This window comes from Chelonia mydas, chromosome 10 (assembly GCF_015237465.2).
Source record: "Chelonia mydas isolate rCheMyd1 chromosome 10, rCheMyd1.pri.v2, whole genome shotgun sequence".
In the NCBI taxonomy this organism is placed as follows: Eukaryota; Metazoa; Chordata; order Testudines; family Cheloniidae; genus Chelonia; species Chelonia mydas.
The window spans coordinates 54,534,905-54,559,534 of NC_051250.2; the positions used below are offsets into that span (position 1 = coordinate 54,534,905).

Genomic DNA, 24,630 nt, shown 5'->3' on the forward strand with positions numbered 1-24,630 from the left:
GAGGATCTCTCCAACTGTGTCTTGGAGAGAGGTGCTGGCGGTTCGGTGACCAGTGGCTCCATTCATACGATTGGTCGCGTGATCGGTGCCGAGGCATTGGAGACACAAAGGGCAGGTCTTGATGCTCTTGCCAAGGGGCGCGTGCCTCCGTAGGTCTGCGCCAGGTTACAGCCGAGCCGCGCCTCAAATCCCGCTGTTGGTGCGCAGGGTCCAGAGACTGACAAGGGCTTCGCTAAGCCTGCCTCCCTGCTTCTGAGGCAGGACGGCTTCATGCAGGTAAGTGCTGGTGGGACCTCCCCCACGAAGGGGAGTGCTGCTGCTGAGGTGGGGACATACAGGAAGGTCCCAAGGTGGGTTTACCCCCAGGAGCCGGTGTGGGTGGCACTAGTAGTGTCAGGATCTCCTGCACTCCCTACAGTGCCTCGGGTGTTGATGAGACCTCTAGATGATGAAGGCCCTCTTCGCTGTCCAGTGTGGCAGGCATGGTACAGGATGGGCTAGACTGCTCGGCCTGAGCTGGGGCCTTAGTCCCTGATGGAGGTGTTGAGCTGTCCAGCACAGGTCTTGGCTCTCCTCCAGCCCTCTCCTTTCCCTTACGGAAAGTGGGAGATCTTCCCCTCATGGTTCTCTTCAACTTCTTGGCCAGAGCTGGGGAGGGGGATTGGTGCCAGCTTGTAGACAGCACCGGCGGGGCGCTCCGCACCGATGCTGCGGTGTTTGGGGCCAAGTCGGACCTCTGCTCTGGTGCTGGGGTCAGCGCCGACTCCATCAGGAGTGCCCTGAGACGGATGTCTCTCTCCTTTTTTGTTTGGATTCACAGATGCAACGCTTGTTGCTTGTGTGTCCTTCTCCTAGACACCTTAAACAGCTACCATGCGGGTCGCTGATCAGCATAGGTCGCTTACAACGATCGCAGGGCTTAAAGCCTGGGGACTGGAGCATGCCCCATCCCTAGGCTGAGTCCTGTTTGGGACCAATTATACTAGAACTAATTCTAAGGGAACTATTAACTATGTACAACTACTTTACAGGGAAATGTTCAAAAGAAACACTGAATGAAGCGCAATGCTAGCCGAAGCAGCAGACGTTCCAGCACCGTCACTGGTGGCAACAAGACACGGAAGGTGTGGGGAGCTGGTGGTGCCCCTTATACTGCAGCATATGCACTCTGCTCCAGGGGGCGCAAGAGCTAGTCCCCTATGGATACCACTGAGGGGAAAACTTCCAGCACTGGTGTGTGTGGCGAGCACGTACACCTAATATGGAATGGACATGAGCAAGCACTCGAAGAAGAACTGTTTATTCCTCAAGTACATATAATTGTAGATATGTTTGTGTTATATCCACAGCTGAAATGGCTGGGTAGTTTATTCTGGATTAACAATAAGAATGAGGCATACGGTTTGGAAAAAACACATAAAAGAGGCCCAAAGTAATCAACATAATAAACACTGGCCATATTTATCAAAGGCACCATAAACAAAGACTGACTCAAAACCAAATTCACACATGTATGAGCATGCGTACATACTCACACACACATTTTAATGTGGAAAAGGTTTTTGGCAGTCACTGACATTTTTCCTACTATGCTCTCTAGACTTGTTGTGAACAAGATTAGTCAGCTTTGGTAAAATTTCCACTTTAGGGCTCCCACCTTTGCTACCACCAATGGGGCTGAAGTGGTGACAGTGGAAAGATAGATTTTTTTTTTAAAAAAAGGCAGCGTAGAGAGAGCCTACATGTCGTTACAGATGTACTATTTCAAGTGGGGTGCTTATTTTCAAACAAAAGGCAGAATAAAGCCCTGAGTACATACAACAGCCGTTTTCTGTTGCAGCAATCCACAGTCATTACTAATCATAATTATAGAAGGTGTGTGTTATCACTGTCAGTTGTTTGCCTGATTAGCTGTAATTTCTTCATGTGCCTAGTGAGACATTTTTCTCTAATATGAACAGTCAGGGAATACAGAGCTCTCAAAGCCACACAGCAGAAATAATAAATATGGAATTCACACCGGAAGGATTTTTACAGAAACGTTTTGGATAATCTGTTTTTTCTAAATTATTCTCTTATATAGATTATTTTAAAAAAACATTTAATCAAAATGGCACCATTAAGGTTACAATTATAAGCCCTCAACCTACAATAAGATTTTTGTAGGTGTACCCTGGGGCATATTCAACCTTTAACAAAATGGTTATGCTGTACAAATATAGGCAACAATCCTACAAACAAGTGAGCACGTAACTTTACTCACATGAGTAGCTTTATTGATTTCATGTTTGCAGGATCAGGTTCTCATTTTCTGCTAAGTCTCTTTGTTATGAATAAGTAAGCAGCTGACAGTGCACAAACAACTTTCACTACATGCCTTTATCAAAATCCACTTGCTGTGTTATATTCTAATAAAGTGATAATCCTTTTTACTCCCCACCTTTAGAGTCAGCCTCACAACATTACACTCCTGCAGCGGGTTCAGTTTCAGCGTTTCTCCAAGGTTGCTGCAGCCTGATGTTTGATGCTGCATTTCACAGCAAACACAGACACCATCACTGTCAAATTTAATCTGAAAAAAAGTAAAAAATCAGAGAAATCAGAGAAAGCCAAACCTTTGTTCCAACCATCGTTATAACATTTATCTTCAACACAAGACGACACCAAGGAGTGACAACAATGTTCTTCTATTTGAAATATACAATTCATCATATAATCAGTGATACAGCTTGAAGCAGAATGACTTCTGTTGACCAGCAGAAGCTACAAAAATGAGAGTAGGTGAGAGAAAAATATTGTAGACAAGTAAGGTAGATAAAAGTAGCTGTATCTTTAAGGCCTTCTGTGGGCTGTTGAGAAAGGTTGTTTTTAGGAGGCAGAAAATTGTTTCTGTACTCTTCAGAGCCGGATCAAACCAGGAGAAATGAATTAAGTAAGTAAGTGTGAAAAACATGGGGGATAAAACAGGTGCAGGAAATATTGTGAGAAATCTTGATCAGAAATAAAATCACATTTAAATAACCAGGAAGATGATTGGAATAGAGAGAGGTAACATTATGAAAATAGAGACAGGAGAGAATGGAACATGAAGGGAAGGTGAAAGGCATACAATATTTTATATATGTGTGTGTGAGGGAGAGTGTGTGCACACTGACCTCACTTTTAATTTATTTTTACTCTGAAAAAGTTTTACTTTCTCTTTTTTGTTTCAAGTTCTGTTTGTTTTGAAAACCCCTTTTTTTAAAAAATACAGTAAATATTCAGCATCCTCAAATTTTAATTTTCACAAAGTTCTTTTTGTCTTTCTTTAATTATGTCTCCCCTTTATCTTGAGGCTTTAGAAGGCACTAAGCATTTCTGGTATCTGTTCTTTTAAGATTTTTATTAAAATGTGTTTTATTGAATGTACTGAACCCCAGTCAACGTTTTAATTTTACTATGACTTTCTTTAAAATATGATTTATGTGAGCTTAAAACTGCAATATTTCCATTCAGCTCAATGGGAGGTTTATCCATATAAAAAGTGCAGAATTGGATTAATTATCCTCATTTTGATGTCTTTGTTCAAAAAAATAAAAACAGGACTGTGTTTTTCTATTGCCTTGCTATCATGATTTTCAGCCTAGATTTAACTCTATATGAATTTTTCCTCCGCTTACTAATATAAGCCTGTAGCCACTTGTATTTTTCTTAATTACACTTACACATTTAGATGCTTTCTCCTTTCCCATTTTAAGCCATTTTGTGCTAGTGCAGAGGATTCTAAGGATTGGTAGCAGGATATATTGCCATCTCCCTAGGTCACTGGCTCAAACCCAGCCTGGGTCACTATTGAGTAAGAGTTATTACCATCAGATGGCAGTTCAATGGCCTATGTGAAATGAGCTTAGTGGTCTCAATTCCCAGATTTTCATAGTGGAAAAAACTGTGCCAAAACTGGCAGTAATTAGAAGCTTTAATGGGAGTCTGAGCAGAGGTCAGGGATTTAATGGGCCATGTAGACTGAATTAGTCAGGATGAGGCACAATAGCTGGAATAGTGTGGAAGAGACCGTATAGTGACCATCTGTCCTGTGTACCATGTACCATGGAGACAGCACTTTGATCTTTACTGCCACCTAAATTGCATATTGTATTTGTGTCATGATTAATATTTTGCCTCTTCCCAAATCGTCTTCCGCTGCTTGAATGACTGGCTGAACAAACTGAGATGGGCTTTAGCACTTATAGGAAATTGAAGTGTCCCATCTGAGGCCGGCAGTATAGCAGCATATTTAAACAGATTTCTTTCTTACCAGTTAGCTTTATTTTTTCTGCCTTCAAACAAGGCTTGAATCATTCATCTCTTCTTAGTAGCTAGATGTTTTAAAATTTATATTTTACATCCAAGTTCAAGAAAGATACAGAGACAGAAAAAAGAGAAGAGAAAATGTGTGATCTCTCAGAGTAATTTGGTGTCTCTGCTTCAGTGATGCGGAACAGATAAGTAGTTAGGAGAGCAATACAAGACTATTATTTTGAAAAAAATAATGTTAAGTAAACAGGCTGATAAGTTAACATCATGCCATATATCAGAATAAAGGCATACTCCAGACAAATTGCTGTCTCAATGGGTTTGAACTCTTGAACCTCTAGAATGCCCTCTAACCAGTGTAATTAGTCAGAATGCTTTTAAAAATGCAGAAAACATAAATTATACCATTTTCTAGCCACTCATGAGCAGAAGTGGATGCAGCTTTCTGCTGCACCCTATGTAGCCTGGTCATGCCCTGAGTCATAAATACTGTAAATGAAACAAAAAAAAAAAGCCAACTAAACTGGTGAGCGTCTTTTGTACTGATCCCTTGATTTCTATGTAACTTTTTTTTTATAATCAGATTAGAATTTTATATGTGTAGCTTTTCCTCATAACATTTTAAACATGTTAAGATAGGTATTTCAATTCCTGTGAGTTTCTAATACTTTTTTTTTAAACAAATGAATGAGATCTGATCTGTGCGTGGCTTTGTGGTATATGATCAGACAACCTTCAACTCTTCAATCCCATGATAAATACAAAATGTTGTTAAATCTGAGGAGGTCTTGCCTTTGAACTCCTCTGGGAATGTTGGAAATGGTGCTAGCTGTTAGATAACTACTACAGAACAGGTTTGAAATTCACACTTTGAATTTAGAGTTGTGTCAAATTCAGCAGTCACAAAGCTACAGCACACCTGCTATATTATCAGAGAGCACCCAGCGAAATCAATATGCTCTTCAGCTGGTAAAAAGTTTCTATAACAAGGAAAATGCACTTTACACAAAGCTGTCCACACCAAGATAATTTATTCTCTGATACATGCTGTGTCTGTTCAATGAAAGGTAGTCACCCACACATCATGGTATGTATTTAACACTTCTAATGTGAAAAATAGATCCTAGGTCTACTTTTATCCCATGTAATGAACAGATATCACATAAACAAAGGCTGAAAAACAATATCTAAAGCTTCCTAACAAGAGTCCCACCTGTGACTGCTTCTCTATTCACTCTAAAATGTATCTTACAACTGTTTTGTATTGCATAGTACCTGTCCTTGTATCTTGCTAAAAATATTTTTAAAAGGTTTCTTAAATGCACAATGAAAACTGTTGAAATTAAGTTATCACCAATGTATAGGGCTGCCCCCAAAAATACATCTGTAATTTTTACATGTGCAAATATATATATATTTGTGCAGCAGAGTGCAATTGGTGGCTTTGCTTGTACAAAAAAGGAACAAATATCAGAGGCACATTTCTAGAGAGCCTTTGATAATCTGGTCCATTGTGCACAGCTATATACCTTTTCCTTTAAAAAGCGTTCATGAAACAGTGATGCCAGAACTGGGGCCACCGCACTCCCACTTTTTGAAAATGGACGGGCCTGGCCCATCCACTTGTCACCACAGCAGACCCCACCCCCTTCCCCGCTTCTTCCCCGTGAGGCCCCACCCCCTGGCCAGGCCAGCAGCTGGTGGAGCCCCGGCAGTTGAGGGAGCCGCGCGGACCCTCCACCTGCCCGTGGTGCAGGGGTGCCGACAGGGCCGGTGTAACCACTAGGCAAACTAGGCGGCCGCCTAGGGCGCCAAGATTTGGGGGCGCCAAAAAGCGGTGCCCCAAATTGTTTTTTGCTTCATCCAAAATGGGAAGGGGCGCAGTTCGGTCCTTTCCCCAAGCTGCCTTCCCCCGTACCCGGGTCTCCCTCACTCTCTGTCTCTTCCACACACTACATTGGGCAGCTCTGTCCCATTCTGTGCGGAGGTTGCCTCATGGCAACCCAGCCGTGCACACAAGGAGGGTTCATCTTTGTTCCGTTCTCCTGCCAGGGAAAACCTCTGCCTGGGGCAAATAAGTCAAGGAGCCGGAATCAGAGGGCTTGGGAATCGCCCCCATGGGAAACTTCCAGCCTCTCTCTGCCGGGGAGAGCCACGGCAAGGCATGGCTGCTCGCACTTTATCACAAGCCCGTGCCCTGGACCCAAGGCAGGGTGCATCTTCTCACGGGCAAGCGGGGCTGGGTCTCTGGTGACCTGCCTCAGTTGCATTTCCCAGGCACTTCCCTTGTCCCTGGGGAGGGAGCAAGGGAGGAAAATGTTGGAGAGGAGGAGAAGAGAAGTCGACACAGCGATGGAAGGAACGGGGGAGAGGACGCAGGGGACAGGGAACGTGGGGTCAGAAGGGGAGAGGTGGAGCACGCAAGGCTGACCCTCCAGGGTGCGCCTCTGTCCCCCGCCCTTTCCTCCCCCTGGTGCTCTGCTTCTCTCCATTCCAGCAGCACTTCTGTCCCACCCCCACTCCTGCCTGGAGCTCCACAACATGCGGTGAAGAGCCTCTCCAAAGCGAGCAAGCCGCTGAGGTCCCTGTGCCTCACCGCAGGCTTCCCCTCTCTCCGCCAGGGTGCTGCACTCCATCCCGCTTCGTGTCCAGCCCAGCCTCGCTGCTGTTGTGGCTGCATTCTTCCTGGGAGGGGCATGTGTGTGTGTGTGTCTGATTGCCTGCCTGGGCTCCTCACCACGATGACACCTGAATTTGGTGATTTACGTGTAATCAACAGCACAAGTACTAACCACCACTGCCTCTCCTCACAATCTCTCTCCCCCTTCACCTCCCGGCTCCCCGGCGGACCAAAGTTCTGCAGAGAGGCTGCGCTGCGTGGTTCTGAGCACTCCCTTTGCTACTGCAGCTCTCTGGGGTGCAAGGTGGAAGTTTCGCCTAGGGCGCAAAATATCCTTGCACCGACCCTGGGTGCCGAGAGCAGCCCCCAGCCCATGTCCCCACCCAGTCCAGGGCAGGTGGAGAGTGCGTGACTCCGCGCCAGCTCCTCATAGCTGCCCATGTGGCTCTATGTGGGGGGCGGGAACACAGGCAGGGGGCTGCTTTTGGCCCCACCCTGGGCAGGAAGGGCGGGCTCCCAGGTTCCACTCTGGCTTGGCTGGGGGTGGGGCCTCCAGAGAAGAGGAGGAACATGGGCAGGCTTTGGGGGAAGAGGGAGAGAAGAGGAAGAGTGGGGGCCATTGCCGCCCCCCCCCCCACTTTTGGGAAGGCTCCAAAACCCTTGTCATGAAGTGACCTTCTTAAAGCCAAAACAGCATTGCTAACTTCTATGTATTTTAGGATTTTATACTACTGCCGATCATCATAGTATCTGAGCATCTTCCTCATAAAATTGATAGCAGTAGTGAATTCCCAAGGGGACTTCATGGAGTCTCTGGCACTTCTAACCTTTTTGGGGTCAAAACTCTGCTTGGGAGAGGGTGAGGGCTTGGATGAGTTTTTTGGGGTGGATAGAAGGATGTGTCTTTCTTAGGCTGAATAGCCTTTCAAAGAGGAAGGTTTTGAACGTTTTCCTAAAGACGGTTAGATTCTGGATTCATCTACTCTCCTCTGGAAGTTTGTTTCACAGACAAATCCCTTTGGCTGAGAACGTTTTGTCTTCAGTGCTCTTGCACTACATCTTTGGCTTTGTGATCTGCATTGTTCATTTCCCATTTCAGCCCCTAACCCTCATTTTATTCCTCCCCTCTCACAGAGCACAACTGATTTTTTCTAATTACTCCCAGCATATATACGCTTTGGGCTCAACTGTGCAACCTCACCTTGAGGGGCAACTCTGTAGTGTGCATTAGATAGGCTTTAGCTGTAGTTATAGCTCCTTAAATATATTGGATCTTTAAGGAAACTTGGTTGGCGTTACTGTCAGAACTGATCAAGACCGCTTAAACCAGCAGGTAACTTTTAGCTAGAAGGGGATGAAAAAGGCGAAAGGCTTCTCTGAAAGGAAAGGACATTGGGAACTTCAAGCATATTAAATGTACACAAAAAAAAAGAAAAATCTACAGTACAATTACATTATGACAAACTGACAAAGGCAAGGACATTCAAATTTTTTTGTCTGTCCTAATTTACTAAATTTTAGTATAGCCTCTACAAGAGTTTCAGAAAAGAGTTTGCTGTTACTGTATGTAGCACATGTACTCCAACACCTCGCCACAACAGGATGCGTTGGGGACAAAGTAACAACCCCTGCTCCACTGTTTTTCTCTCCATGTCACAAATCTTAATGATAATGCTTTATAGATTTTCTTATAAATCAATAATACACTGAGGCTGCCAGTGTTGAGCACAGTCCCCAAACCCTGAAACTCATGAGTGTGATATCCCACCAACAATTTATGATATTTTCCCATCCCATAAACAGTCTGTTTCCTATAGAACTGCTGGATATGGGTTCCTGCAGTACTCACCCACTGTGGCAACAGCTGTCAATATTTATATTGTCCTTCAGATGCTTAAATAGGGAGCATAAAAAAACTCCAGGACAAAATTGAAAGATGAAATACAAAAGTTCAAAAGTTGACAACACAACAGATAAATGCAGTGGGAGCCCTGCTTCTGATGTGTACTGTAGTATAACACATAAATAAGGCAGCCCTGGGCAGCAGATTTAATACAAACAAGAGGAAGTACTTTTTCACACAACACACAGTTAACCTATAGAACTCATTACCATGGGATGTTGTGATGGCCAAAAGTATAACTGGGTTAAAAAATGAACTAGATAAGTTCACAGAGGATAGGTCCATCAATAACTATCAAGATGGTTCAGGGATGAAATCCCATCTTCGGGGCAACCTTAAGTCTCTGACTGCCCAGTTTTTTCCAACCTTTCCACATAGGTCAGGTTTTCTAAATCTTTTATCATTTTTGTTCCTGTCCTCTGGACTCGCCAATGTGTCCACCTCCTTATTAAAACATGGCACCACAGTACTCCAGGTGATGCCTCACCAGTGCCAAGTAGAGTGGGACAATTACCTCCCATCTCTTACATGTAACACCCCTGTTAATACACCAGAATATGAGACTTCTTCTCATCTGCATCATATTGTTGACTTATATTCAATTTGTGATCCACAGTACCAGCCAGATCCTTCTCAGCAATACTACTGCCTAGCCAATTATTTCACATTTTGTAGTTGTGTATTTGATTTTTCCTTCCTAAGTGAAGTACTTTAAACTTGTCTTTATTGAATTTCATCTTGTTGAATTCAGATCAATTCTCCAATTTGTCCAGATCGTTTTGAATTCTAATCATATTCTCCAAAGTGCTTGCAACCCCTCCCTGCTTGGTGTCATCTGCAGATTTTATAAGCATACTCTCCACTCCATTATCCAAGTTATTAATTAAAATATTGAATAGTAGCAGACTCACATTTGACCCCTGCAGGATTCCATTAGATACACCTTTCCAGGTTGACATTGAACTATTGATAACTACTCTTTTAACGTGGTCTTTCAACCAGTTGTGCACCCACTGGTAGTAATTTTATGCTGACCACATTTCCCTAGTTTGCTTATGAGAATGTTGAGTAAGACTGTCAAAAGCCTTATGAAAATCAAGATATATCACATCATCTGCTTCCCTTGATTCATGAGGCCAATAAGAAGGAAATCACATTTGTTTGGCATGATTTGTTCTTGACAAATCCATGCTGGTTATTCCTTATAATCCTATTCTCCTCCAGATGCTTACAAACTGATTGTTTAATAATTTGTTCCAGTATCTTTCCAGGTATTAACGTGAGTCTGACTGGTCTATAATTCCCTGGGTCCTCTTTGCTCCTCTTTTTAAAGACAGGTTCTATGTTTGCCTTTCTCTAGTCATATAGGACCTCATCTGTCCTTTCGGAGTCCTCAAAGATAATTGCTAATGGTTCCGAGATTGTTCAGCTAGTTCCTTAAGTACCCTAGGATGAATTTCAACCTAACCTGCCAACTTGAGTACAACTGACCTACTAAATATTCTTCTAGCACAGTGGTTCTCAAACTGTGGGTCAGGACCTCAAAGTGGGTTGTGATCCCATTTTAATTAGGCTGGTATTAGACTTGCTGGGTGGCGGGGCTCAGGCTACAGGCCCCCGCCACCTGGGGCTGAAGCCCTTCGTCTTTGGTCCTCCCACCTGGGGTTGTGGGGCTCAGGTAGGCTCAGACTTTGGTCGCCCCTCCTGAGGTCATGTAGTAATTTTTGTTGTCAGAAGGGGGTCACAGTGCAATGAAGTTTGAGAACCCCTGTTCTAGCATGATAGGGTGCCAGACTCAGTTGGGGTCTCTGGGCACTACTAGAATACAAATAATAGGCAACCCACAATGGGAGATTGACAACACCGAGAGAGTACCAGATTCTGGATGATAGTGAACGGCTATAAGTTTGATTGAGGACCTAGGGCAGTATGTTAAAAAAACACAATGAGTAAGTTAGTTATGCCCAACAACAACAGAAAGCTATACAGCATGTAGCAGTGGTGGAAAGTGGATTAAAATAATCAAATCTTGGGCCACAGCATCTATTGATGTAAAATTACTACCAGAGCTAACATTGTGCGTGTGAAAGAAAGTTTCTAAAAGCACTGGAATTACGTTTCTCCAACACATGTTAATGAAGGGATAGAGCATACAGCTGCTATGTGCACATGGAGCTCCCACTGACTTCAAGTGAGGTTCTAAAAACAGTGCAGCTGCAGGAAACTTTTTTCCCAATTAAGTTTTCATAATCAACATTAAAATTTATGATGGTAGTTTTGTTAGCGTTGTGTTACTGACATGTAGTACAAACAACATAAAAAGTAGCCATAGATGCTAATGATCTCAAAATGCATACAAAATGCTAACATGTGGTGTATAGTAAAATTTCTCATATTTATGTGAAAATATATTACGTAGATTACAATTCTTACTGCATTGCCTTATACACTGAGGAAGTCCCTCATTTGTCATTTCTCAGTTAAACAAAAGTTGTTGTTTTAAAAACAATTCCCTTCTCTGAGAAGCTCTTTTATAGTTAAAATCCACCATAAAGAAACTTTACTATATTATTTTTAAACCACCCATATGTATTCAAGGCTTTGCAGCAATGATCCCTGTGGAAAAATTCAGCAACACCTCAGCTGTTCTGCGAGAACTCCTTTTGCTGTAAAAATGAATAAGCCTGACAGAAATATGTCAAGTCAAGATGAGCATTTATTTGCCTTGTGCATTGAGACTACTGTACTTGCCAGCACCCTGTGAACACCAGAGTGTGATTCAGAGCATTAGCTTATTATTTCCCTCATTGATTCTATTTTAAGAAACTGCATACATAAGTGATTCTGAACCTGACATTTGCACTAAACTACCACTTGAAAGTTCACTACCATGTTTTAATCTTGTAGTTAGAGTATCATTTAAAAGGAATTAATGTTTGTTAATCAAACCTACAAAAAGTACAATTTAAAGATTGATCTTTGCTCCTCACAACTAGCTGATACCACTATTACAGTAAGTCTAGAGCTTACAAGTGCTGTCATCCTCCAAAGTGGCAGAGTTAAAGGACCTAAAGCACTATGTTAATTAATATGAGCACTCAAAGTGACGAGATGCAGGTTTGCATTATATCTACACTATTAAACTATTACACAGAGTTGCACTTCACCAATTTGGAATGAAATCCTGCAGCTCTTAATTACATAAACAATCCTATTGATTTCAGTGGAACTGCTCCGATGAGTAAGGTTTGCATACACATACCCTGACTGAAATATGACTTTGCTGATTAAAGTAAAACTAAATAAGTAGGGTCTGTTACATGAACTATTATTATCATCATAATTATAATATGGCAAATAGAAAGTAACAGCAAAGATGATTTGTCCTACTTCTATAAAGCACAAATGGGGCAACTTCTATGAAAAGCTACTGATTAGAACTTCATCTCAGACATGAAGACTGGCTACTGATAACCAGCAACTTTATTTCAGCCTCTTCCATCATCTTCACAGTTCCTCATGCTGGAGGGAAGCCTGAACAGGAGATGTAGGAGTGAAAAGTCGGTTGGCTTTTTAGATAAATTTCTCCTTCTTTCATACTTTGGTGTTAGTAGCTAAGGGAATCCTCTTGGCAATTTAAAGGTTTATTGGTTAAAGAGTGAGAAAAGGTGTTAGGATCCCCAGATTATATTCCTGGCTCTGTCACTGATTTGCTATAGGAACCAAACTTCCCTTTGAATTCTTCCATATGGGCAGAGGGCTCTAACCTTCTTCCTAGGAAGAGGTCACATAAGCTGCACCTACTAAACCAGATAATCTCTGAGGATCTATTAGAGGCATGGAGCATTCATGTGTAGGACACTTGCCTCTATTCCTCTTCCTGCTCTCTGCAGCCCCTTTAGAACCACAGCTTCTTTAGCAGCCATGCTGTCAGGGACTCCCTGACTGCTGGTTGCCCCTAGGGTATCTTTGGAGAGTAACTCCACAATGGGGAGCAGGAAGCTACTCAAACTCTGCATGTAGGGTTGCCAGGTGTCCAGTTTTCAACTGGAACGCCCGGTCAAAAAGGGACTCCGGCAGCTCCAGTCAGCACCGCTGATTGGGCAGTTAAAAGTCCAGTTGGTGGTGCTGCAAGTCTAAGGTAGGATAGTCCCTACCTGTCCTAGCACTGCGCTGCCAACAGGTCCGTCTCCTACGCGGGGGGGCCACGGGGCTCTCCGTGCTGTCCCCACCCCAAGCACCGGCTCTGCACTCCCATTGGCCAGGAACCACAGCCAATGGGAGCTGGGGGGGGGCGGTGCCTGTGGGTAAGAGCAGCGTGCGAAGTCTCCTGGCCCCCCTGCCTAGGAGCCAGACCTGCTGGCCGCGTCTGGGGAGCAGCGCTGTGCCAGGAGAGGCAGGGAGTCTGCCTTAGCCCCGCTGCGCCACTGACCAGCAGCCACCCAAGGTAAGCCTGTGCCCCAATCCCGAGCCCCTGCCCCAGCCCTGAGCCCCCCCCAAACTTGGAGGCCCCTCCTGCACGCCAAACGCCTCATCCTCAGCCCCACCCCAGAGCCTGCACCCCCAGCTGGAGACTCACCCCCCCACACCCCAACCCCCTGCCCTAGTCCAGAGCCCCCTCCTATACCCTGAACCCCTCATCCCTGGCCTCACCCCAGAGCCCGAACCCCCAACCCAGAACCCGTACCCCCTCCTGCACTCCAACCCCCTGCCTCAACCTGCAGCCCCCTCCTGCACTCCAAATCCCTCAGCCCCACCCCCCAGCCCATAGCCCCTCCCATAGCCCAAGCCCCTGCCTCAACCCACTGCCCCTCCCACATTCAGAATCCCCTGGTCCCACCCCCGAGCCTGGAGCCCCCTCTTGCACCCAAAACCCCTCATCCCCAGCCCCACCCCAGAGCCCGCACCCCCAGCCGGAGCCCTCACCCCCTCCTGCACCCCAACTCCCAGTCCCAGCCCAGAGCCCCCTCTCACACCCATAACCCCTAATTTCTGGCCCCACCCTGGAGCCCGCATCTCTAGTTAGAGCCTTCACCCCCTCCCGCACCCCAAGCCCCTCCCCCAGCCCAGTGAAAGTAAATGAGGGTTGGGGAGAGCGAGCCACCGAAGGGGGGGAAATGTAGTGAGCAGGGGAAGAGACCTTAGGGAAAGGGTGGGGTAGGGTGTTCAGTTTTGTACGATTAGAAAGTTGACAACCCTATCTGCATGCAGTAACTTATGCTAGTTTTTCCTTCATTTTTTTTCTCCAGGGCAGTAGGGGGACATCTGACAGAACACAGCTTTCCCCCAACCTATGCAGCCAGAACACACAGAAACCCAAGGGAAGTGCTTCTACTTGGAAAATGGGGAACACTCTTGTGAAATGGCACTTCCCAGTTTTGTTAGGTTCTGCAGCAGCGGAGTAGAGAATCTGGGAAATCCATGCTAAGAGGTTATATTTAAAATGATGTCTAAGGCACAACACAAAACAGTGTATTCATTGATACTGCCATTAAGTAATTGTATTGGGGTGGTTTCATTTGTCTGGGATTGTGTTACTAAAAGGACAACGAAAATATCTTTGTAAATTTTTCTTTTGAGTTCCAACTATCAGGTCTAAGCCAGATTTAAATAGTCCAATGATACCCTTGTTTTATCTCACAGCTTGGAGTTTGCATTCTAGGGCCAAATTTTAAAAATTATTTAGATGCCTGAAGATGCAGATAGGTGCCTAGTGGGATTTGCAAAAGTGCCTACATGCCTAACTCCCAGCAGTCACTTTTTGATATCTAAAAGTTAAAGCTGTTAACACAGAAAAGACACCGACTCTGCAACGGAAGGTACTATCTGAACACCATAAAGTTTTCCCTATACTTCTCAAATTAACATCCTCAGGTTGGCTGCATACAATTATCACTCCCATCTGCATTCAAGTGTAGGTAAACACTAACTGTAGTTTTCATCTTCCTAGAACTCAAGCTCTGGCTACGCAAGTTTTCAATTGCAGTGCATGGCATTAATATGGGTCCCCTAAAATTTAGCTTCAAGTTTCAGGTTAGAACCCAAAAAGTCAAAGTAAACTCAGATGGAAATCCAAGCTTCCCAATGAACTTAAAAATAAAATTCAGATAGTTTTAAAACAAAATCATAAAGCCACCTCGGTTTGCTAGAAAGGTAAAATTTTGTTTTGCGCTCCATAACAAAAGCCCAAACCTGGTGAACTGTGTGCTTTCAGGTTTTTGGCCAACATTTTGCACTGCTCTAGATGCAGTAACATCCTTATATCTCTACTGGCATAATGACCAAGAGATGGCGATCCCCAGACTGAGATATTTTACATGGCACTGTAGTGTCCTTTGGTTATTCTTTCTTTATATTTTAATTTAATTTAAAAGATTGCAGTTGCACAAAACAGACCTCTCCTAAAAATATTAGTAAAAGCTCTTTCATGCTGCAATTCTTTGATGACAGCATGACATTCAACTCAGCAGAATGTACAAATATATAAAAAGTCAAATAAAAGAGATGGAGCCATAAAGAAGATTATTAAAACATTTCGGGGCTCAGACTAAATTAAAAAAAATGCTGTGAAATATCTCATTTTTCCTAAAATAATATTAAATATAAGGGAATCAATATATGGCAACAGAGGGAAGTTTATTCGTTATCATTGCAATGATATTCTGGAAATTTAAGGTAAAACATTTTGTCCTAAGAAAAGCTGTAAATTTACTGTATCAAAAGAAGCAAGAAAGGTAAATGATAATATGAATACAGTAGAACCTCCGAGTTATGAATACCAGAGTTACAAAATAACCCGTCAACCACAGACCTTATTTAGAACTGGAATTTTGCAATCAGGCAGCAGCAGAGACCAAAAAACAAAAAAAGAAAAGAAAAAAGCAAATACAGTACAGTACTGTTTTAAACGTAAACTACTAAAAAAATAAAGGGAAAGTTTAAAAAAAGATTTGACATGATAAGGAAACTGTTTCTGTGCTTGTTTCATTTACATTAAGGTGGTTAAAAGCAGCAATTTTCTTCTGCATAATAAAGTTCCAAAGCTGTATTAAGTCAATGTTCAGTTGTTAACTTTTGAAAGAAAAACCATAACATTTTGTTCAGAGTTATGAACAACCTCCATTCCTGATTTGTGTAACATTGAGGTTCTATTGTATTAATTTGCCTAGAATACACATCTTTTTATGGAATAAAGGAAAACATCATTAGAAGATTAAACAGCCTAAGTCATAAAGTAAACTAGAACTCATTTAAAATGAAGTTGGAATAACTTTTTCCTCACTGTGTGTCTCATAAAACAAAGTGGGAGCGTACAGAACAGAGGACTGCTGATAGTTTCCATCTGAGATTATTCCTAAAATACACAAGAGAAGGTTCAACGCTGTAACTACTCCTTTCTGCATTTGCCAGCAGTCTTGGTTTTGTATGTTGGGTTAGAGTGCCATCACACCATGTAAACAGATGCATGGTCGCTGATGATATAGACTTTACATTGGGAGCCTAATTCTCAAACACGGACACCTTATTAGGACATTCAAATTCCAGATTTGGTTGCCCAACTGTTTAGGCACCTTTATCCTCTTTATTACTGAATTCTGTATAGAATATGGGATTTGAACTTCCTATAAGGACACCTACATTTGAAAATTGGAATCTGTACACCCCTACCTACATAAAAGAACACTATTAAGGTTGAAAAATCAAGCACTCAGAGGTTAGGAAATGCTAAAATTAAGGTTGCCTGTGCCACCTTAATTCAGCCCCCTTGTACATATGCATTATGACAGTTTTTAATTACTTGATCAAATACTATTTTTTCCCTGTCTCATTCAGGATGTAAGATGAATGGTGCTCACTTAATGAGCAGATATTCAATGGTTTATTTTTTTGTCGTCATTGTTCAGTGTGGCCTTCTTCATTAATTACTGCAAATGCTGCTCTAAAGACAGAATTATTAATTTCTTCGTGGGCTCATCTCTAGCACTTATCACTACGGTGTCTGAGTACTTCACAAACATTAATGTATCTTTGCAAAACCTCTGTGAGCTGAGAGGGTGGTATTATCCCCATTTTACCAATAGGAAGCTGAAGCAGAGAGAGATTAAAGTCAAAAGTATCCACAAATGTTGGGAGCCCAATGAGAGACTCCTAAGGCCTGATTTTTCAGAGTATTTAGCATTATATAGCGTTCATATGCTCAAAGCACAGTTCCCACTGACTGCAGTTGCAGTTATGAGTGCTCAACACCTGTAGAATTCAGGCTGCAGAGGCCCAAGCTGGGCACTGAGGAAATACGGAACATGCAATTAGGGACCACCTGTGAAAAGTTTGGTTTATGTGACTTGCTTAGCATCACACTAAAAATCTGTGGCAAAGGCAGGAACAGAATCCAGTTCTCCAGGGCAGCATTCAATTGCCTTAACTATGAGACTCTCCTTTTTCTTCCTACCTCAATCCAAGTTTTAGTCTGACTTCCCCTCTGCCCGGTGAGCACTCGACCCACCCCATCCTGCCTCTGCACCACCCTGGCCCCGCCTCCATTTCACTCCTTCCCCAAAGTCCCCACCCCCTTCCCCCAAGTCCCCACCCCTTCTCTGCCTCCTCCCCTGAGCGTGCCATGTCCCCACTCGTTCCCACCCCTTCCCCTCCCTCCTGGAAAGTCTTAAGTGCCTCCAAACAGCTGTTAGGCAGTGGGGGTGGGTAGGAAGCACTGGGAGGGAGAGGGAGGAGTGGGGATGCGGCACGCTGGGGGGGCGGAAAGGGGCGAGGGGGGGGAAGCTTGGCTGCCGGTGGGTGCGGAACACCTGCTAATTTTTCCCTGTGGGTGCTCCAGCCCCGGAGCACGCACGGAGTCAGTGCCTATGCCTCAATCCCCTCATAATTTGCTACACAGCTTCCAACTTCTGCAACAAATGAGGCAGACAATAGCCTCCTTTATTCATCCTCATAGAGGGTCCATCTTGTGCACTCAATGAGGCAGCGGGTCCTGTGAAAAACAACAGTACGTGAGCATGTAATTAAAGGGTGTACCATAATGCATAAACACAAGGAGGTCAAATTAGATTACACTGTCAACCTTAATTCAGGCACGTCCTAACTTCTTAGTGGTTCACTTCAGAAGTGTAATAAGGGTCTTCTAATGTAATTTTTGTTTATAAGTGTACACACAAACACACACACACATAGTAGATTCTGCTGAATAGCAACCCCATTAATTACACCTTTTTGTTAATGGAAACATTCTGCCAGGAACAGATACTGTCCAATAGATGTGTTAATTGGTCTAGATGTCAACAGGCATGCTGGCTCTTGACAATATTTTTGGGGAAAGTCCTGGCCGCAGGCAGGTTTGCAAGGTTGCAGTCAGGAATGGAAGCTCTGGGATGTATGAAGCCTGGGCTCCAGGGATGCTGCGGGCAGGCTAGCTGCTAACCGGATGCCACAGCTTTCCGCAAGAAGCGGGCACAGTACCTCTCTGTGCACTCTCCATACTGGGTCCCATCCTGGTACCAGGGTTTGGCACATCTTTGGGTCCTTGCTCCCCATGGAAAGCCCCAGATGCAAGCAGGTTTATGGGGCTGCAGCCAGGAAAGCAAGCGCTGGGAATCCTGGGATGTGCCTAACCCAGGCCACTGGTGCCAGGACAGGACGCAGCCTGGAGAATGCAGAGAGGGGTACCATGCAGCCTCAGTGCTTCCTTCCCTGCAGCCTTGCAAACCTGCCTACAGCCAGAGCTTGGCATATCCCAGTATCTCCTTCTCTTGCTGCAACCCCAGAAGGCAGGTTTGTGGAGCTGCAGCATCAGAAGGAAGTTCTGGGACATGCTGAGCTATAGCTGCAGACAGGTTTGTGAGGCTACAGCCAGGGAAGGATATTCTTGGGCTGCATGGTACCTCTCCATACGCACACTGTGTTGTATCCTGCTCCGGCACTAAGGGCCCAGGCTTTGCACGTCCCACTGAGGGATTGCTAATAAGCAGAAACTAACATATCACACACGTGTGCATGTGTAATGTCGACAGACCCCCAGTCATCAGTGGGCAGGATTGAACTGCGGACCTCTGGAGCTTAGTGCATGAGCCTCTACCACATGAGCTAAAAGTCAATTGGCTGTTAGCTAAGACTAGAGCAGATTCATTTTCTCTCTAAGTGGTCTTGGTGCCACTAGATGGGACACAACATCACACCCAGAAGGTGTATGGGTTACACATGTGTCAGGGTTCCCTCCCCACTCTGAACTCTAGGGTACAGATGTGGGGACCCACAATGAAAGACCCCCTACGTTTATTTTTACCAGCTTAGGTGAAAAACTTCCCCAAGGTACAAACTCTGGCTTGTCCTTGAACAGTATGCTGCCACCACCAAGTGATTTAGACAAAGGACAGGGAAAGGACCATTTGGAGTCCTATTCCCCCAAAATTTTCCCCAAGCCCTACACCCCCTTTCCTGGGGAAGGCTTGATAATAATATCCTCACCAATTGGTACAGGTGAACACAGACCCAAACCCTTGGATCTTAAGAACAATGAAAATCAATCAGGTTCTTAAAGGAAGAATTTTATTTAAAGAAAAGGTAAAAGAATCACCTCTGTAAAATCAGGATGATAAATACTTTACAGGGTAGTCAGATTCAAAACAGAGAATCCCCCTAGGCAAAACCTTAAGTTACAAAAAAATACACATTCCCTCCAACACAGCGAATTTACAAGCCAAAATAAAGAAAACCTAATGCATTTTCTAACCAGATTATTTACTAGCTTTACAGGAGTTGAAGGGCTTGCATCCTTGATCTGTTCCCAGCAAAGGTATCACACAAACCAACAAAAGCATTTCCTCCCCCCGCTGTCCAGATTTGAAAGAATCTTGTCCCCTCATTGGTCATTTTGGGTCAGGTGCTAGCAAGGTTACCTTAGCTTCTTAACCATTTACAGGTGAAAGGATTTTGCCTCTGGCCAGGAGGGATTTTATAGCACTGTATATAGAAAGGTGGTTACCCTTCTCTTTATATTTACGACAACATGCATGTTTGTTTACATCTTTTGGGATTAAAGAAACGATACAACTCCATTCTTGGTACGCTATTAACCCAAAAGGATACTTGGGAGAACTATTAAGCCCCCACCAATCTGTGACCCTCCAGAACAGTAAGACTCAATACTTTTCAAGATTATTCTTTTCAAGTTTTCTTCAGGCATGGCCTGAGAACCCTACTAAGACCCAGACAGAGTTTGTGATGCTGGCAGACCAGATGCCAACTCTTACCCAGGCTGCAGGCATTAGCTAAGAACTGGCAAACTCATAGCTGGAGACCAGACCCATTCACCTGTATAACAGTTTTGCTCTTATAAGAATGTATTTAGTGATTAGACCTTATGAAATGTTTGCAAATTGCTGCATGCATTAATCTCACTTGTAATGTTGGTGTTCCATGCTATAAGAAAATATTTAAGTTTTGCTTTATAACTTTGAAAATGTTTGCTCTGCACTTATGAATCCAGGCACCAGTACTCCCTGCCCACCCATCCAGAAGGGCCATCAAGGAACATTGCAATACAGAGGATTAATTAATGGTCCTATCATGCCCTTGGAAATGTCACATGCAAGGAAGTTTGTTCTGTGGACTTGGAAGTTGAATGAAAGAAAAAAAGTCACAGGAAAATTTTCCATCTCTTTGCTGTTTGAACTCACTCAGTGCCAGAGCCACCAGTCTGAAGCCAGAGATCCCCAGGGGTCACTTCCTGGGTCCACTCTGAAAGACACTTTGACTTGACAGATCACAACAGTTCTGTCACTCTTAGGATTTAGACTGCAACTCATTTGTGCTTCTGTTTGCTTGCTGTAACCTGTAAAAAACTCACTATTCTTTTTCCTAGTTAATAAACCTTTAGATAGTTTATTACAGGATTGGTGTCAGATCTAGGGTACCCACTGATCTGGGGTAAGTGACTGGTCTCTTGGGACTGGAAGCAACCTGAATCTTGTGATTTTTGGTGTAAGTGACCATTTATCACTAAGTCCAGTTTGTCTGGGTGGCAAGATAGACTGGAGAATCTAAGGGGACTGTCTGTGGCTCGTTACACTGCCACACTGTAAGACTGTTACAGTGATCCAGGAGTTCACATTTGTCACTGGTTTGGTGAAATCTAAATATAGATCACACCACCAGTTTGGGGTGTCTCCTTGAAGCCACTCCAGACAGCATGACAGCTGATCAGAGAAAGGTATTCCGTTTCACAGAGGAGTTAGCTGTTTTGATATCTGGTTTAATTCTAATTTGAAACAAAAACACAAAAATTTCAAGATTCTCTGCAAAATGGAATGGGATGGGACAATGGCTCTGGAGCAGTCTGTGCCAAGAGCAACACATCCTGGTAGTCCTGAAGTCTCTAACCCTGAGCTAGGCTGCCCTGCAGCCACAGAATCCTGGAAGCCTTTGGGTCGCAGCCCCAGGTCAGTCCACTTGGCAGGCTGCCCCAGAGCTGCAGATCCTCAGCAGACTGCCAGGAGGGCTGAAGGGGAGCCAGGCACATTTCCATCAGCATTTTGTCTGGCAGAGCTGGCTCCAGGCACCAGCTTTGCAAGCAGGAGCTTGGGGCAGCATTTAGAATGGGGCAGCAGTCCGTGTCCCGTGGCAGCAATTCGGCAGCAGCTCAGCCACTCTTCCTCCCGCCGCGGTGGCTTTTGGCAGCAGCTCCGCTGCTGTTGCGGAGGCAGCAATTCAGCAGTGACTGCTGGGGCGGCAAAAGTGGTAGAGCCGCCCCTGTTGCCTGGTTTCGGCTGAACCATCAAAATTTCATAAAAATCAAACTCTCTTTGCAGAACATTTTGATTTTGACAAATCACCAAACTCCAATGGAAAACTGTTTTTTTCAAGAAGGTTTAATCCCAGGCTTAGTGCAGTCTGTGCACCCAGAAATCAGCCTGCCCTAGTGATTAGGGAAAAGGCCTGGAATCAAAACCTATGGGTTTCTAGTCCTAACTTTGACACCAGTCCACTGTGTGACTTTAGGCAAATTAGATGTTTTTGCTGTGACTGTACCTACCTCCAACTAGGAAATGGGGATAATAATGTCTACTTTATAAGGGAACTGTGAGGTGATACTAATTAGGGTGTATAAAGACCTTGGAGATCCTCATGTGAAAAGTACCAATTATTGCTATTTTTATACAAAGGAATAAGAAAGTCAATTTTTCACAAGTGAAAAAGGCTATCATCATTTAGAATGTTTGATTTGCTGATAAACATGATTTATTTATAGGTCTGCTCTAGGCAACAGGTAAATGAATTATTGAGAAACAAACTTCTCATGTTCATGCAATTATTCATTGCACAAAATAATGACAGATAAAAATCATACAACATATACCAGAATTATTAAATTTTCTCTAAGGTATCAGCAGCTGTAAAAATTTAAGAGTGAAATCTTTCTTCACACGCTATAATCCTGAATCTCCTCTACTGTATCCTGTATTAAAACACTCCCAATATCATTCAGTTCATTTCTATAAATACTCTATGTATTCTGGTCTTACTCACATCACGCAGCCTAACTGCGGAACAACCTTTCCCTTCAAAACACGAATATACAATATTCCATCTAGCCTCTTTACCCACAATACATTTTCACATTTGTGTGAATTATCACTGTAATAAAGTTAGTGAATTTTGATCTAATGTCACAGAAAAACAATCCCGTCACTCAGATCGGCTTAAAAAGGATAGTGGAGGTGAAGTGAAAATCCTGGTTTCCAAATATGAGCTATAAAGAAAAGATGAATAATAGTCATTCAACACAGACACAGACTAGTGTTTTTTTTGTTTTTTACATAATAAGGAAACTCAATTGACTATCACAACTGTGGCAGAACTCCAACCTTGTCCCTGTGGGTCCCACACTTCCAGGCAGTTTATGCTAGCTTCAGAGGCTCACTGCAATCCTCCACATAGCACTTCTCTCTCTAGGGCTAGGGATACAGTCTACTGACCCCTTTTCATCATTGGCCAGCAAGGAGGTTGGTGAGAGAACTCTCACAGTCTCTGTTGTTCCTATGGCCTCATACCAAAACAGTTTAGCCTCCCATCCTGACAGAGGCCTGTTTTCCCCTCCCAGGTGGGGTGTTGGGGGGAACCCGGGCCCACCCTCTACTCTGGGTTCCAGCCCAGGGACCCTAATGGTAGCAGTCATTGGCAGCCAACTTTTCACTGCCAGAGTTGCTACATTTCCCAGGGCCACTTCCCCACAGCTGTCCTGCTTCTCCCTTACCAATAACTTGAGGGTGTCTTCATTAACCAGCCCTCATCCACAGTTCCTCTTCTCTAGCTGACTTCTGCCTGACGGAGTAAGCCCTTTTATAGTATCAGAGGGGCCTTAATTAGAGTCAGGTGGTCACATTAGCTTAATGGCCACCCCTGACTCTTTGCAGGTTAATTGGAGTCAGGTGTTCTCATTAGCCTGGAGCAGCCCCTGCTCTGGTTAGTCAGGGAACAGAAAACTGTTAATCCAGTGGCCAGTATATCTGCCTTCTGCTACTCTGCTCGCTGTCCAGGGTCCTCTGCTCAGTGTCCCTGTCAGGTTCCCGTCGTTTGACCCTTTGACTGCACTCCCGTCCCTGTTGTTCATTAGTTGTCCCCCGTAATTATTTGGTTTCTCAGGTCCTGTGGATCCCCCCCTTAGGCTGGGGGGGGATCCTTTAGCAGTGGGTGAGCTTCGCCCGCCCACTTCCTGGATCCCAATAAGGCTACTCTGCTTGCTGTCCAGGGTCCTCTGCTCGGTGTCTCCGTCAGGTTCCCGTCATTTGACCCTTTGACCACACTCCGTCCCTGTTGTTGATTAGTTGTCCCCCATAATTATTTGGTTTCCCAGGTCCTGTGGATCCCCCCTTAGGCTGGGGGGGGGATCCTTTAGCAGTGGATGGGCTCCGCCTGGCCACTTCCTGGATCCCAATAAGGCTACTCTGCTCGCTGTCCAGGGTCCTCTGCTCGGTGTCCCCGTCAGGTTCCCGTCGTTTGACCCTTTGACCGCACTCCCGTCCCTGTTGTTCATTAGTTGTCCCCCGTAATTATTTGGTTTCCCAGGTCCTGTGGATCCCCCCCTTAGGCTGGGGGGGGATCCTTTAGCAGTGGGCAGGCTTTGCCCACCCACTTCCTGGATCCCAATAAGGCTACTCTGCTCGCTGTCCGGGGCCCTCTGCTCGGTGTCCCCGTCCGGTTCCCTTCGTTTGACCCTTTGACCGCACTCCCATCCCTGTTGTTCATTAGTTGTCCCCCGTAATTACTTGGTTTTCCAGGTCCTGTGGAGCTCCCCCCCTTAGGCTGGGGGGGGGTCCTTTAGCAGTGGGCAGGCTTCGCCCACCCACTTCCTGGATCCCAATAAGGCTACTCTGCTCGCTGTCCGGGGTCCTCTGCTCGGTGTTCCCGTCCGGTTCCCTTCGTTTGACCCTTTGACCACACTCCTGTCCCTGTTGTTCATTAGTTGTCCCCCGTAATTAATTGGTTTTCCAGGTCCTGTGGACCCCCCACTTAGGCTGGGGGGGATCCTTTAGCAGTGGGCACTTCCTGGATCCCAATAAGGCTACTCTGCTGTACCCAACTGGCCTGGGTCTATCACACAACCTTTTCTCTTCCCCTCCCAGAAGAGTAATCTGCTCTTGAAAATTTTAATGAGCGTATGATTCAAGGATAATTTAGATAGCAAATGGTGATAGCTTATCTTTATCTCTGAGCACCATACGTACCTCCCAATGTTCTGCTTTTGTTTTCAATGCCAAAAGTACTCCTTTTCTTTTTGCGAATACAGACTAACACGGCTGTTACT

At 44.5% G+C, this 24,630-nt stretch overlaps 1 protein-coding gene across 2 annotated transcripts in view; it reads right to left on the reverse strand.

Annotated features, from left to right (window-relative positions):
• FAM189A1 (family with sequence similarity 189 member A1) overlaps positions 1-24,630 on the reverse strand; it is a 383,608-nt gene that overhangs the window by 87,717 nt on the left and 271,261 nt on the right. For both annotated transcript variants that reach the window (XM_037910747.2, XM_043523432.1), the window contains one exon: positions 2,441-2,572. In XM_037910747.2, the coding sequence (XP_037766675.1) occupies positions 2,441-2,572 (132 nt within the window). The remainder of the gene's footprint in view (positions 1-2,440; positions 2,573-24,630) is intronic.